Source organism: Equus asinus, chromosome 3 (assembly GCF_041296235.1).
Source record: "Equus asinus isolate D_3611 breed Donkey chromosome 3, EquAss-T2T_v2, whole genome shotgun sequence".
In the NCBI taxonomy this organism is placed as follows: Eukaryota; Metazoa; Chordata; class Mammalia; order Perissodactyla; family Equidae; genus Equus; species Equus asinus.
In genome coordinates, this window is record NC_091792.1 from 12,171,161 (window position 1) to 12,186,859 (window position 15,699).

General features: G+C 41.1%; 1 protein-coding gene across 2 annotated transcripts in view; it reads right to left on the minus strand.

Moving 5' to 3' along the window:
- Positions 1-9,637: 9,637 nt before the first annotated feature.
- Positions 9,638-15,699, minus strand: part of SEC24D (SEC24 homolog D, COPII coat complex component) — a 103,030-nt gene continuing 96,968 nt past the window's right edge. For both annotated transcript variants that reach the window (XM_070504682.1, XM_014858199.3), the window contains exons 22-23: positions 13,871-13,960; positions 9,638-10,471 (exon numbers count right to left, since the gene is read on the minus strand). In XM_070504682.1, coding sequence (XP_070360783.1) covers positions 10,331-10,471; positions 13,871-13,960 — 231 coding nt within the window. In that variant the 3' untranslated portion in view covers positions 9,638-10,330. The remainder of the gene's footprint in view (positions 10,472-13,870; positions 13,961-15,699) is intronic.

Below are 15,699 nucleotides of genomic sequence, written 5' to 3' on the forward strand. Positions count from 1 at the left end.
CTCAGTTTGCAGATAAGGACTCAGTTATAGAAATAGGCTTGAGATCCTTAAAAGCCTGATGAATTTAAGTTGCACAACCTGTTAGTACTTTCTAGTACAGAGAGCATTTGACTAATGCCTTTCTTGATGTAGATATGATGTGTCAGTTAGAATTTTTACTGAAATGGTGGTGTATTTTCAACTTCAACAATTATAAATTATCTAGAGAGAAAACTGTTTGTCAAAGTTGACCTGAGAATGAGGAGGGTATAGAGATGTTCCAGTTGCCCAGTGTGGGTCCTTAGAAATACCAGCTAGGCAGTGAGCCTGTCCTATAAACAGGACTCTCTAGTATGGTCCACACCTTGGGCCTAGCCAAGGGAAAGCAACGGTCCTGTTGCTTACCTGGCCTAGTCGACTACCTGTGAGATCTGTACCATAACGTCACCTTACACAGAGCTAGGAATGGCTTCTTTGTAGCTTGAAAGTTAAAGGGAGCCACAGCCCACCATATTTCGAGCAAATAAGAAAAGAATAGGTGGTGGGAAAAAATACAAGGCCTAGAATGATCCCTTTGACAGTGTAATGTGGCATTCTTATGACAGAGGATGGAATTGACTCACTAGTTTTGCTACCTCACTTTCAGTAAAGGTTGGGGGATCACTTTCACAATGGAATCTGTGTTCACTGAGGAAAGGTTTCCAGTGAAAACTCATTACTCTGACCTCCTCTGACTTTTGATCATCTTTATATTTTCATGTCTTAACATTTTCACAAAATTATCTAAGAAATCACCAAAAGTAATTTTTAGTTGCTTCACTTAACGATTCTTTATTGGGGATAGGAGCTAATTTGAAGTAACCCTAAATTTTTTCAGTTTAAAAGTTCTAAGATCAGCATACCTAGTATTATGCATGATGACAGTTGTAGGTATTCTAAGCCAAATGGTGGTGTGTATTTTCAGCGGCAGCACTTCTCCCTGTTACCTGTCTCCTTTCAGAGGGTATTGATAGGAGGCCCCAAGTACTCCAGTTCTTTTGGACTTTTCTTCACTGTGTAGAAAAGAAAAGGGAGGAGGTCGATGATGGCAGCTGGAACAGATTTTGTGGTGGGGAATATCACACCAAACACTCCTGAACCAGGTGAGACCAAGGAATTGTGGAGATGTCAGTCAAAATGTGGAATGGCCACCATGAGACAGCACAGGGTGAGAGGTGTCAAAGCGAGGGGACTCTGGCATGGCAGCCAGGTCACATATCCAAAGTTGGGATGGACCAGTCCTGCATCAGCAGTAGACTGTTCTGGTAGAAGAGCCACTTGTGAGTCCTTAGCTCATAAATGTGGAAACTGAAACCACATCTCTCTCCTACTCTAAAGCCAAGGAAGTATTATGCCGTAGTTTCATTTTAAGTTGATGAAGTTGTAATGTAAGATGCCGGGGAGTTAATGTGCTGTCAAGAGCCGAGATCTTTGTGTCATGGCTGTTAGTAGGAATGATTCCTTTTCATGTCTCGTAAAATATTTTCTACTCATCTTAATTGCTAAATTACAACTTTCGGATAAGTTACAGCAGCTTATTTTAAAACCCATACTGTTTTCATCCTGAATTTAAGAACATAAGATTTGGTCTTTGAAGTGTAGTTCCAGATTTTTCTGATTAATAATCTTTATTAACTTGACAAAATAATGGCCCATTTGGTACTCATTCTAAATAGTAGTCTTTGATCTGAAAATGTCTCATATTTTTGTAAGCTATTAAAGACATAAGCCTTTGCTTTTAAGAAAGGCTTTTCTTCGAACAATCCTGTAATCTTCGGGTCCATGTAGGACTTTGAGCATTATCCTATCTGTGATGTGTGGCGATAGGGACTAAACTTTAGCTTGGGTCTCAAGTATGTGTAGTCAGTTTTGAAGCTATAAATCTAGGACTTCCCAGAAGGTTAGTACATTTATCCAGCAAACTGAGCCCACTGAAGATTCCATTTCTGGAAAAGCCACATTGCTTCCGCTCTCAAGGCCTCCATCATTTACTCAGATATAAACATGCTAGCTAAAATGCACAGAGAAAACTGTCTCATTTCATCTAGATAATTCTTTTCCAATGAACCCTTTTTCTAGTATTGGACAAAATATTAAAATAATCAGTTTGAGTATGGGTTATACTTCTTGCTTCTGTAACTGGAGGTGCTAATAAACAGTGAAATCAGATAAGGTAGGTTAAGCATACAGAAACTAAGCATATAATATGAATCAGTGAAGCAAGGCATGAGTTTTTCATATCGTGGAATAATTGTCTTTTTTAGACATACTTTGAATTATATTAAGCATAGAAATATTTACTTTCACTCGTTTACTTTCTCACATTTATCTTGTCTGCGCTGTTTTCCTACTTTGATGGGTTGTCTCAGCTCCTCTCTAAGAAAGGCAGAGCAGCACAGAGCACCTTAATAGCCAGTGACTTGATCTTAGGGCCATAGAGACCCAGAGAGAGCTGCGGACAGGAGAGCACGTGCCCTGGGTAAAGTGGACATCATTACTCAGCTCCAGCTAATTGTCACCACAGAGGGAAGACGGTAATCTGAGATGTTCGTGTGAAATCTCCCTAGATGTTGGCAGTTAAGATAGTTTGTCTCCTTTGCTCACTACATTTTCCTACATGAGCTAAAATTTCTTAAAATTAATTTGGCTAAGTACTCCATGCATATTTTAAATCCTGGCCTCTAAATACTACGTAACCAAATTTACTAAAAAAAGAGGAAAAAAAGTTACCCAATTGGGACAGGAAACCATCACCTTGAAAACATGTAGTCAGTATACTTTGGAAGACACAAATGAGATTGCTGATGTGGACTAAGGCAGTGCTGTGGCCTCAAGCCGTCCACGTGTCCAATGGGAGGAAAGGCCTAGGCCTGTGTTGTCACGAAACACACCTTTTATAGAATCCCACGTCTGTTCAAGTTCTTAGTTTACAATTACAGTGTTAATATTAACTAGTGTTAATATCGTGAACGAATAACTGTATCATTCTGCCTTTTTTGTGTTTTCTTTGTCTTTTTAAAGCAGAGGGCAGAAAGTCAAACACGATTTTGTTCAGAGATAATCCAGTTTAGTAGTTTATGCTGCTTATATTACCAAGGTAATTGCTTAAATGTCTTATGGAATTTGCCGTCATTTTACAGGTTTATGCTTTTCAAGACAAATTCTGGGTAGGTACATACTTGAATATTTAGTAAAGGAGAGGTTTTTGATGTAATAATATTGCCTGTAATTCAGATAAGCTACACCTGAGGATGGATTATTTGGCCTTGTCCAAAAAGCTAGAGTTACATGCATGGTAAGCAGGAGCTCCAGATTATAACTTACTTTACTCTTATATCTTATTGAGATGAAAATTTTAAAGCATATAAGCATGATTAACAATACTGTATTTATGAAAATAATTCCAAAGCAAAATTTAAGAAAATACAAGCACAAATGTAAGATTGTGAGCCAGCTAACTTCGTCAATTTTAAATCCCACTGCCTCCTTGAGGTGCTCCTGACAGGGTCTTGCATAGGACGGCGTCAGAATCTCTTTGGGAACATGCACAGTTCTGACTGCTTTCACTCACCCTCGAGTGAAAGATGCCGTCCCATCTGATAGCTGCCTTTGTCTACTCATTAAGTTCTGAGCTTGTCACCCTACTGTTCATGCTCTGAGGAATTAGTCTTTGTCGTTCACCTTGCAGAAGCAGCTTCTAATGTGTGGCACAGAGTAGTGCTCAATAAAGAGCCCCTACTCCTTTGCTTGCTTCAGAATTGGAAGTAATTCCCAGAGGACTTTTAATATCCCTGTCTTTTCACTTCTTCTTTTCCCTTCTGCTGAAGCTTCCTTGCTGCAGAAGAGGACTGTGTTTTTCTACTAAGGAATAAGAGAACGTTATGTTTGAGGCTGAGGAAATGAAGTGATTTCCACTCACCTCTTAGCAGCGGAGTCATAGAATCAGTCTCCTCTGGTTTGACTTTAAAGGCATCTGACTCTTTGCTCTGGATATAAATTTTTGCTTTCTGCCAAATACAATCTATTTGAGTAAGGAAAATGATTTAACTTCATCTGTATCACCTTGTTACTAATAGCTTAAGTCAAAAGTTGGACTACATTCCTCCAGTGAGTGACAGTGGAGCGAAGGGAGAAGAGATTGCCTGAGAGCAGGGAGAGGACAGCTTGGTTGAGGATGGGCCTGGGGTGGCGCCCAGGCGTCGGGAAACTGCTGCAGCTCAGTGCATGGCCTCAGGGAGAGAGGCCCTCTAGGAAGTAGCTGAGGGGTGCACCTGGGAGAGTGGCCATCCTCATTCATTTCTGCCAAGCACAGTGAGGTGGCAGGAAGGGCCTGGACGTCAGGAGACCATGGGGGCTTTGACACAGTCATCAGTGTGCACCAAAGACAGCGAAGCTTCCCTGCCAGTTCTCTGGACTAGAGGCTCAGATGCAATTAGGTGGATTTTTAAAACATGACTTGTTTTGCAAACTAGACTTTACTGTTGCAAATTCCTACCTATATGCTAACTCTGGTTTCTCCTAAGTCATAAATGTAAGAGCCTGTTTGCAAAATAAGCATTTTAGGTCCCTAAAACTTTGATTGGGTAACATGAATCTAAACCCCATGAGATATCCTCAAACTATTTTTCAAATATGAATAATATGTTTTTAAAGAAACAGTTTTTCATGGACCCAATTGAAAATTGAAAAATACTGATTTGAGAAACTAGTCTTATTCTATAAAAAGTCTTAATGGAAAATTCTTACTGCAAAAGAGTTTTGTATTTATAACTGGTAACAATTTTTAAACATGTTATCAAAATAAAAAGCACACCCTAAAAATCCTTGCACAGCTCACGTACTCTTGAGATATCTGCTGTCCCCATTGTTGTCATGGGAGTTTCCTCAACTAGACACTAGTTGTTTTGCTTCCCCAAAGTGACTTTGTTCTTTATGTGATGTAAAACTGGATTTTCAGGCATTAAGTTTGGATGACAGTGGCTCTGGAAACCGTATCTGTGAGGACAAACTTTGGGGATTGCAAGAGTTTGGCCTGGACGAGGGACATGTTAGGGATATGGGATAGCCTTTGAACTCTCTGACCACTGCCATCAAGTGAAGGAATTCACCTGTGGCCTCAAAAGACAGAGCTTGCACAAAAAGGAGAAATTTCAGGAAGACAGCCTGCCAAAGAAAATTTTCCAACGAACAGAACTGTTCATAAATGGCTGCTTGGGAAGGAGGGAGCTGCTCTCACTGTTTCTCAAACAGAGGCCAGGAACCATCCATTAGAGATGACGACAACGGGATTTCTATCGCCTCTTTCAACTAAGATTTTTTTTCTTTTTATCCAGATTAGTCAGTATTACATCTTGTGTTTTCAGCAATTAAAATATACATTGTCAGTTCTCCCCAAAGCAATGCCTTCTCTGGAAGATTACTAATTAACCTTTCTGGAAGGTTTCAGACACTGTAGTGTATAATGCCTCCTAGGGGAGCTGAAGTTCAGTTTCAGATTATCTTTCCATGTCAAAAACATGAGCTAAATTTTGATCTTTATTCTTCATTGATTTATTAATAGACAAGTTTCCATCTGACTGTTGAACATTAAAACAAAATTAACATACCATTCCTAACTATTCTCAGTCTACTGTCATTGGTTAGAGTTTAGGAGTGAAGTTAGTGCCATTTAGTAACTTCCTCAAAGATGTGCCTTCTTCTATTTCTATTTTTTTTATTGAGTTAATGATAGGTTACAATCTTGCGAAATTTCAGTTGTACGTTAATGTTTGTCATTCATGTTGTAGGTGCACCACTTCAGCCCTTGTGCCCACCCCCCACCCCACCTTTCCCCTGGTAGCCACTAATCTGTTCTCCTAGTCCACATTTTTAAATTCCTCATATGAGAGGAGTCATACACAGATTATCCTTCTCTAGCTGGCTTATTTCACTTAACATAATTCCCTCAAGGTCCATCCATGTTATCGCAAATGGAATGATTTTGTTCTGTTTTGCAGCTGAGTAGTATTCCATTGTATATATGTACCACAAAAGATGTGCCTTCTTGAGTGAGTGAACGCGCCTTTTTTCATAATGGCTCCTCAACATTCAAAATACAAATTCTTACCTTTGGTTTATATATTACTGAAGGTTTGGGTTTTAACACTCAAAGCAGCTTAGGCTACAGTTTTCTCATATTGGTGAATTTATTTTAATCTCTGAAACCATCTTTTAATTAGACATTTCTATAGCATTTAAAGATAGCTTGATTTGGGGGATATCAGTTAAGATACTCGTGGCATAGTAGCAAATAAAATTAGGAGTCAGATTAGCCCTCGTTTTCATGATCCTTAGCAAGTTTAATTAAAAAATCTAATAAAATAATAACGGCAATGAACATTTAAATAATACCACTGTGCCAGGGCCTACTCTAAGCCCTTTACAGTTATTAACTTAATCCTGGAAATACCAAGTAGGAAACCGAGGCACAGAAAGGTTTCTAACTTGCCCTGCATCACACAGCTAGTGGTGGAGCTAGTATAGAAACCCATACCATTATGTTGTTGGTGCCAGAGCCCACACACTTAGTCATTATGCTCTCCTGCCTCTCATGGTTTGGGGGGAGGGGGGGAGGGGAAGTACTATTTCAGAACACCACAGAGCAGTCACACCTCCCATTGAAAGCTAATCTCTCCATTTGCACTCTCTATTATATTCCCTTCTGTCTTCCAAGAGTCTTGCTTTTTTAAGTATCTTTTCCCTCTTTCTTCAATCTTCAACATTCTTTGGAGTAGAAAAATGAAACAGTATTGCCACTATTTTTATTTCTAACATAATACCGGCCTTCCACCACAATTTAGATGTTAAATCTTTGCCTGTCTGAAAACAAGGAACTCCTCCCTTCCACCTGGGACCCTCTCTCATCCCCTTGAGTTGCCTCCGTTCTGCCTCCCGTTCCTCAGCCAGTTCCAGTCTAGCACTCAAGCTCCTTGATCCCAGTAACACGGCTCTCACCAGTCACCCCTGACCTGTTTATTAATTCCAGCATACGTTTTAGTCTTTATTTTCACTTGTCTTTGGGAAGCCTGTAACTTGGCTGCCCGCCCTCTCCATGAACTCTTTTGACCTTGGCTTTGTGACATCCTCCAGCCAGGCTTTCCTTCTTACCTCTCTGGCCCTTCCTCCCCAGTCTCCTCAGGTTTCTGTTTGACTGTCTGTCTCAGGGATTTGCTGTGCTCTCACTACCGAATTGCTCTAGGTTTTTTCATCCATGTGTGTGGCTTCTTTTTTTTCATATGTAGATGGTTTGCAAATTTCCAGCCCAGAGGTCTCTCCTGAGCCTCAGATTCACATTGTTAGGTGCCATAGTTTACCTCACTTGCATTGCTTGCAAGCTACCTCACAAGTACAAATGTAACTACCACCCTTTACACAGAGAGACACACACAATCCACTTCATCTCCTGTGTTTTCTTTCTTAGGGAATGGTCTCACCGTGTACCCAGCTGCCCAAAGCAGAAATCATTTTCAGACACTTTCGTCTCCTTCAGTAACTCCAGTTCCTCCCTATCTCCCCTGTCAGGTGCCATTATTTTAGTTCAGGCCACCATGTCCTCTAATGGACTACTCCTGTAACCTCCAGACGGTCTCTCTGCTTCAAGTTCTGTCTCTCTGCTTCAAGTTCTGCCCCATACAACCCACCGTGATCTTCCTAAAGGGCGACCTGGTCACTCTCAGTGAAGTCACTTTGAGTGTCTTCACTTTGCATTTAGGACAGGATCCAGACTCCCCTTGGCTGGGACTCACCCTACCCATCCCTCCAGCTTCATCCTTTGCCACTTTGTCTCTCCCTAGTAAGTTCCAGCCAACTGTAACTGAAAGTTCGAGTTCTTTAAGTTTATTGAAAGGGAAATATATGCTCTCTCCCACCCTAGGCCTTTGTGCTTTTTTTTCCTTCTCCTGGAATATTTACCAATACTCCCATTTATCTGGCTAATGTCTAATTTTTTTCAGCTCCCAGCTTCAGTATAACCACTTCTGAGACATCTTTACTGACTACCCTGCCCCCTGGCCAGGCAAGGTCAGATATCCCTGCTATATATACAATGCTATATATATTAGCATAGCAGGGATATATATAAAAATACTATATGATACATAAAATCATATATATAAATGCTATATATATATATATATACATGTCATGGCATTTCTGAGACTTTACTGTAATCGTAGAGGTGGCAGATTGTTAATGCTCTCTATTGTCTGTCTCCCCAGTAGAGGGCATAGTGCTTGGCACACAGAAGGTGAGCAGTACATATTTGTTAAGTGAGAACATACTACCTCCTAGAATGGCACATTCTTTAAGCACCTCATTACTTAGAAGGTTCTTCTTTCAACTGAGCAGCACCTTATCACTTCTATTTATTGGTTCTGGTTCTATATCCAGGGAACACACAGAGCAACCTTTAGACTATCTTCAGGTGAATTAAGGAATGTGCTCTGGGCTTCTATTTCACACAGTGTGATGCTGAGAACTGAACACTCCTCTAGGTGTGGTCTGCCCTCAGGGTAGAGTAGGCCCATTGCTGTACTCATTTGACAGGCTATCCTTGTAATAAAGTAGCTTGAGATCATGTGTGCTTTCATTCCACTACTGAGTCATACTGACAAACTCTCTAAGTTCTTTTTGAAAAACCCGTTGCTGGGGGCCTGCCTGTTGGTATAGTGGTTAAGTTCACCTGCTCCGCTTCTGCAGCCCAGGGTTCATGGGTTCAGGTTCCGGGCGCAGACCTACATACTGCTCATCAAGCGACAATCTTCCTCAAGCAAAAAGAGGAAGATTGGCAGCAGATGTTAGCTCAGTGCCAATCTTCCTCACCAAAAACAAAAACAAAAACAAAAGCTGTTGTTTCCAGGAAGTATCTGCATGTGCATTTGGTTTTTGGATACAAGTTCAGGATCCTACATTTCTTGCTAAACTCATCCAAGTCGATCTGACACATTATTGCCAATTGGCTAATTTGTGGGGAGATTATAATCCTGTCAGTAAATTTGTTATTTTACTCAATTTCATGGCATCTACAAATTTGTAAATAAACCTTACTAGCTGTGCAATCATAGACAAAGTACATAACCGCTTGAGGCCTGCTTCTTCATCTGTGGATGGGGCTGAGAATAAGATTAGGGTTGCTGTGAGGAAGAAATGTGGAAATGTTCACAAAACACATGGTGCGATTCTTGGGGACATTACATGGACTCAGTGTACTTTAGCACTTATTATTTATTCATACCTTTGATATCAAAGTTAAACAGGGCAGATAACGACAGATGCCAGAGTCACACCACTCAAACCACCCTCCTAGGTGTGTATATTCATCAATAATGGTCTCATGTAGTTTTTATTTTGCCCACAAGGACATATTAGAGAATTTTTAAAATGCCTTTCTCAAATACACTGTCTCTGATATTTCCTAGGTTATTTATTTACCTAATACTCCTCAACTCTCAAAAAAAAGAATTCAGTTGTCCTGATTTGTTCTTAGTGATCCATACAAACAACTGTTTTCCAGGACACTGAGTACTACCCTATTTCTTTTTAAAATCTCAAAATAGCTAAACAATGAATTCTACCTGCTGAGTAAGAGCACATGAAGTGATTTATTGATACTGGTTAAGATCCATTATATACAGGTAGAAACTTTCAAAATTGTACAGAGAACCATTAAGAATATTGATAAAGACAGTTTTATAGACAAAACAACAACTGGACAATAGTGTTAACATACACAACCATATAATTATGCAAAAAACATAGAACACAAATTGTCCTACCAAATAGATTCCAAGCTTATTAAAAGTCCACTATGCAAACCTTAAGTTGAAAAATGTGTTCAATGGGGTTACATGGTTTAAAAAAATTAAGTATAATGTAAAAATTAAGCTTTTTCCCTCACTGCAAATGGGAGAGGAACCAGGACAACTTTTTACCCCAAATCTATACATTTCGAAAAATAATTTATATGTCTAGCACAAAGAAAGAAAATTGAGAATGTTTACAGTTCTGTAAACTCTGCCTTTCATGAAATGCCAACTGCATCAGTTTTAACAGTTAAAAATTGTGCAATCAGAAATAGACTGTTCCCTTTACGGTACAACAGTACCTTCACTGGCTTTATACCTGAGCACCAAAGCTGAGTTCTAAAGGCCGTCTCGGAGAGCTATTCTGAAAATGAGCAGGAAATCAAAGCTAGCCTGTTACCACCTGGAGAATGAGGCACCAAGGAGGAGAGCATCTCCTTAGAAATGCAACAGCAGCAAGAGAGAAGGTGCAGTTAATTGAGCAGCTGGCAGATCTCCTTGTGGACACAGCAAAGGAAATCCACATAAGAGGATCCTCCGTAAAGTCCTTTGTCTTCTACCAGGAACTGTCGGAAAACCATTTCTGGCTGTTCACGCTGCTTTACTATCGTGAGCTAGGGAAAAAAGAACAAGGTAGCGGGTTATAAACATTCTCTGACGGTGACTCAATTTTGTATGCTTCAGTTTCACCAAAATTACAGAATGTCCATTGAATGTGAGGCCTTGGAGGATGACGGGAAAGTGCCTATTACCCAGAGTGGAGGGAGGCACTGACCCCAAACCTACAAAAACCAAGATGTATAATGATAAATGGCAACAATGAAACGTAGGCAGAGGGCTATGGGAAAGGCGTCCCAAGGGTGGTGACTAGCATTGAGCCTTAGAGGACAGGGTAGGAGTTCCTTAAGAATGGGGGTGAGGGTAGAGAACATTCCATACCTGGGAACCACGTGCCATGTGCCAAAGACAGTCACGGTTGGCATGTAAATTAGCACAGGCTTCTAAAAGTCAGTGGGAGGTTAGGGACAAATGACACTAATAATGAGTTTGGGCTTTTGTAGGAAACGTGACCCAGTGAAGGTGCCCCAGAAGAACTGGGAGCAGCAGACAGAATGTACTGGTGAAGGAGGAAACCAGGTAGGAAGCAGTTGGAAGCGGGTCAGTGGGCGATGATCAGAGGCCGGGTTAGCGTAGTGTGGGTGGAAGAGGGGGTGGTTTGAGAGGCAGCGCAGAGGTGGACGGCCAAGGGAACTCTGTTCCTTGCACATCGAGCTGCTCTAGGGCTGTGCTGTTGATGCTACAGCCCCCAGCCCCGGGTGGCTACTGAACACTTGAGTCGAGGCTAGTCCGAATTGGGCTGTGCCATAAATGTAAAAGACATGATGGGTTTCTAAGACTTAGTGTGAAAAAGAAAACGTAAAACTCAGTCATTGGTTATACTGATGACATGGGGAAATGTTAATATTTTGGATAAACTGGGTTAATAAAATATATTATTAAAATGAGTTTTTTGTTCTAAATGTGGCTACTAGAGAGTGTAGAATTACACAGGCGCTTGCCTTCCTGGCCAGTGCTGCACTAGGGAAGACACGCCCAGGGAAGAGGCCTGGGAGGGGGCCGTTCTGTCTTGAATTCTCTGAGCCCTCTGGCGGCCCCGTTCCTCACTCCTTGTCAGGAAGTCACAGCAGACGATCAGCACGGTAGAATTTCAGAGCTCCTCAGCCATGAGTGCGGTTAATGGAGCCCCACATGCACAACAGCGTCTCTGCACCTGCCTCCTGTATAACTAAGAGAAGCCAGCGCGTCCCCCACTCGCTCCCCCGTCCTGAAGCCACCGCAGGGCCTGCCATCACCAGCGTCGCCAGCTGCAGCAGAGGGGAAGCTACGGTACATTTTGGCTGCGAGGGCCCAGCCCTCCCTACTTTTGCTTTATATGCTTTTTAGTTATCAAGTGGAATAATTTTGTCAACACAGCTTGCTTTTTGTCCTTTATTTTGGCCTAGGCCCTAGGCTGATAAGCTTTAAACTACCTCTGACCTAATAAAAATAATATAACGACATTAACAACCACTACTGCTGCTACCACTGCAACTCAGCTACTTCCACGTGGACTCGGACATGTGTGATGTCTTGGCTTTCGGATGCTAGGCACTGAGAGGCAACACGAGGACAGCTGTGTGGATCGGCACATTCCTCTCTGACGTGGGGAAGCACAATAACTCCTTAATGGAAACTTCTCCAAAGGAGTTTGAGGCTCGCATGCCGGTGAGCCTGAAGCCAAGGCTATTTTCTTTTGACTTGGGTTATATCCACCTTCTCCCACATGCCACTAGGACTCTGCCATTGTCCGTTGTGGGCAACAGCAGTGTGGGTCTGCCCTCCACGATACAACTCAGGCTGAGATGGGACAGAATGAGATATTGTGGATGGAAGGATTTGAGGCTCCAATTCCTTTAGAATGTAGTTCCTCCGTGGAAATTAATGGGAGGAAGTTCATATTGCTCATCTGTGGGCTGTTTTCTAGTGCTGCCGTTCACTTGGGCTATTTTTTGGCTTTCATGTGGTGCTCACTGTAAAACCTCCTCTGATGAAGTGTGTCTGGCCATGATCTAAGGTGAGAAATAGCATAGGGAATGAATTTTCAGCCTTGGGAGAAATGTGTAGATTTTAGATTTTCAAATTCTTTATGGAGATGGTACCCTGAAAATGTCAAAGAGATCTTACAAACAACAGATAAATTTGCAAGTGGCACATAAGAAAATCTGATTCTTTAAGTATTTAAGCTGAAATTTTTTTGCCATGCAACTGCTTATATTTTATTCACATGCCATATTCGGAGCTTACGCCAGATGTTTTAATAACCAGAGCTAACATGACCTTGATAGGCGGTTACTGGAGCAGGTGGGACAAAGCAGAGGAGAAGGAGGGAGAACTGAGCACAGGGATGGCCTCCATGTTTAGTCTGGCCTCCTCTCTGCAAATGGGGCCAGTTGTGGAGATGCAGTTGCTGCCGCTGGTATAAAGATGGATTATCATTGCTATTCATTCTGAATACCAATGGTCCTCAATTTGTGTTTCATGAGACCCTAAGATTTGATTACGTATCTCCCAGGTGTTCAGAGAGTGTCACGTGAAGAACGTGTTTAGTTCTCAGCCATCGCTAGGTCCTGCCCTAAAACTGAACCCAAGTAGGTGCTGTGTGGTGTGAAAGCAATTCTGGAAAGGTTCTATGTTCACCCAGATGTCCTAGAGATTGTAAAGCTCTTCATTAGTTCAGTTCACCTAAGCTCTACCTAAAGTGGATACTTGCATGCCTGAGTATCTTTCACGGTTAAGAATGTTGATAGACTGGTACCACATTTACGGTTCAGGGGAAAATTGGCCCCATAATATCTTGGCCCTTGTCAAGGCCTGTGTCCAGGTCACGGTCCTATCCCTCTGTGGGAAGTGGCACAGTAAGAGACCATCATCATCTGTACGTCCCAAATTCCACGGAACTCTAACACTGAGCTTGGGAAGGAAGACAGGCGAGTGGCTGGGAATGAGTAACAAGGCACGATTTTCCTGAGTCACAGACATTTTTAAATTCTATTACTCCAACTTGGAAAAGGCTTAGAAGGCTTAGAAAGACTAGGATAACAAAACTTTTCAGAGATAATAAATCAAAAGGTGTAAAAATCAAGTTTAACAAATGTTCTGATACTTCTAAATTAATTTTAAGCACTGAAGGGTAAGTCATTTCCAAGCCTGTTAATGATATCTATTACTACTAAACCATAAAGAGGCTCTTCCTGATTACTAAATTAACACTTACTAAGATAACCCATGGTTAATCTGTGGTGATAGCTGTTTATCTTTTCATGTTTGTGATTGCTAAGTAACTAGATAGAGGTTAATGTGAGCTTTCTGTCAAAGATCATGTTATAAAAATACAGGACTTGTATTTTAAAATCTGTAACGAAATTTTTTAAAAAAACACTTGAAGAAAGAAAGAAATAAAATCTCCTTTTTACCTTCATTGAATATGGCCTCTTTTGTTGGATAATACTCATTATCATTCTGAGCGTTTGAGAGTACGGGCTTCCCACCTCAGGCAGTAACGTCTACATTTAAGAAAATCAAAGTTTAAGTTTCAATACAATTTATAACATTTAGACAGAAGAAGCAATGAGATTATTAGAATGTTAAAGTTAAAAAAACATCCTTTTAAGCCATATACTTGACTATTGGCTTAGTTCATTTACCTAAAAACCAAAAATGTGGGAAAATGCACTAAAAATTATTCATTCGTATTGGAATACATTTCTCCCAGTGATCTGTCTTTTGAAAGTAAGACTCCTTCTCTGGAATTTGACACATGTATGTCACTGAAATGACACAACCTCTATATGTCTTATGCAAAGGATGTCTTTGGACCATTCACCAAGACGTTTAATCCCTTTGCAGGGTGGATATTTGAAGGCTCTGTTGGGAGAGAAAAGGATGTACTTTATTCCTTCAGTAGATAGCTGCAGGACCCTGAGGCATTATCACATTTGGAAAATGCCATCCAAATACCACTGGCCCAATGTGGAAACCACCCACCAAATGCTGATTTCTCCAGGGGAATATAGTCTCTCAGATTTCCCTGAAATCTGGTTAATGGTCTACAAAACTCTCCAGGTGCACGTGGCCTCTGGGGGACGTGAAGGCTCTGGACTTCGATTTCTTCCATTAAGACAGTAAAATGCTAATGCTTCCTTCTCAGCAAGAGGACACCAAGAGCTAACACATCCTCTGTGAGTTAGCCATTGAAAAGGTGAGTTAGAGCATTTTACAAGTCACAAGTCTCAGGAAAAGATCATGACCAGTATTTTTCACAGGAGTTGTTAAAAAAAAGAGCAGGAAATTCATCATTTGTGTTCACATTCCATTCCCTGTGTGTATACTTTGACATTAAAGTAGAACTTTTTATTCAACAAATAACATAAGTATACTTCATGCACATGTCTCGAAGTGCCAACTGCCTCTAAAAAGAAAGCAACATTTGGTTTTCCTTCTGTTGTATCTTTTCAAGAAGGCTGAGAAGAGGGATGCTGACAGAAGCACACACCTGCGGATCAGCTGCGGTGTGGTGGAGAGACTGGGGCTATTTCATACATATATTCACTTCAGCAAATATGCACTGAACGTTTACTTCATCAATACATTGTGAAATAACAGGAGGTTTCCTTAAATTTTATATAAACATTCTTCAGGCTCATAGCTCTTTGCCTATTGAATTTTAATTTTTTAAAAATTGCATTTCTAATCATCCCTTAATTTCAGCCACATGCAGACATCTTACTATTTCTAAATCTTCATCCTCATCTTAAAACTAGTCTCCTAATAGGATATGGACACCTTTCATTCCTTTAAAAATATACTGTTGGGGCTGGCCCCGTGGCCGAGTGGTTAAGTTCACTTGCTCTGCTGCTGCGGTGGCCCAGGGTTTCACTGGTTCGGATCCTGGGCATGCACATGGCACTGCTCATCAGGCCATGTTGAGGTGGCGTCCCACGTGCCACAACTAGAAGGACCCACAACTAAAATATACAACTATATAGTGGGGGGATCTGGAGAGAAAAAGCAGAAAAAAAAAAAAAGATTGGCAACAGTTGTTAGCTCAGGTGCCAGTCTTCAAAAACAAAAAACAAAATATCTATGCATACTGTTGACAGTCATATGAATGTGCAGCTCTCTAAACTTACCGCCTGCCCATCTGGCCTGGAAGTTTAATCCTGCCCCCTTCCTCCAAGAGGCTATGTATCTACCCTCACACCAGAAACTGGGGAATTAACTAGCCTGAAGCCATCTTGCCATA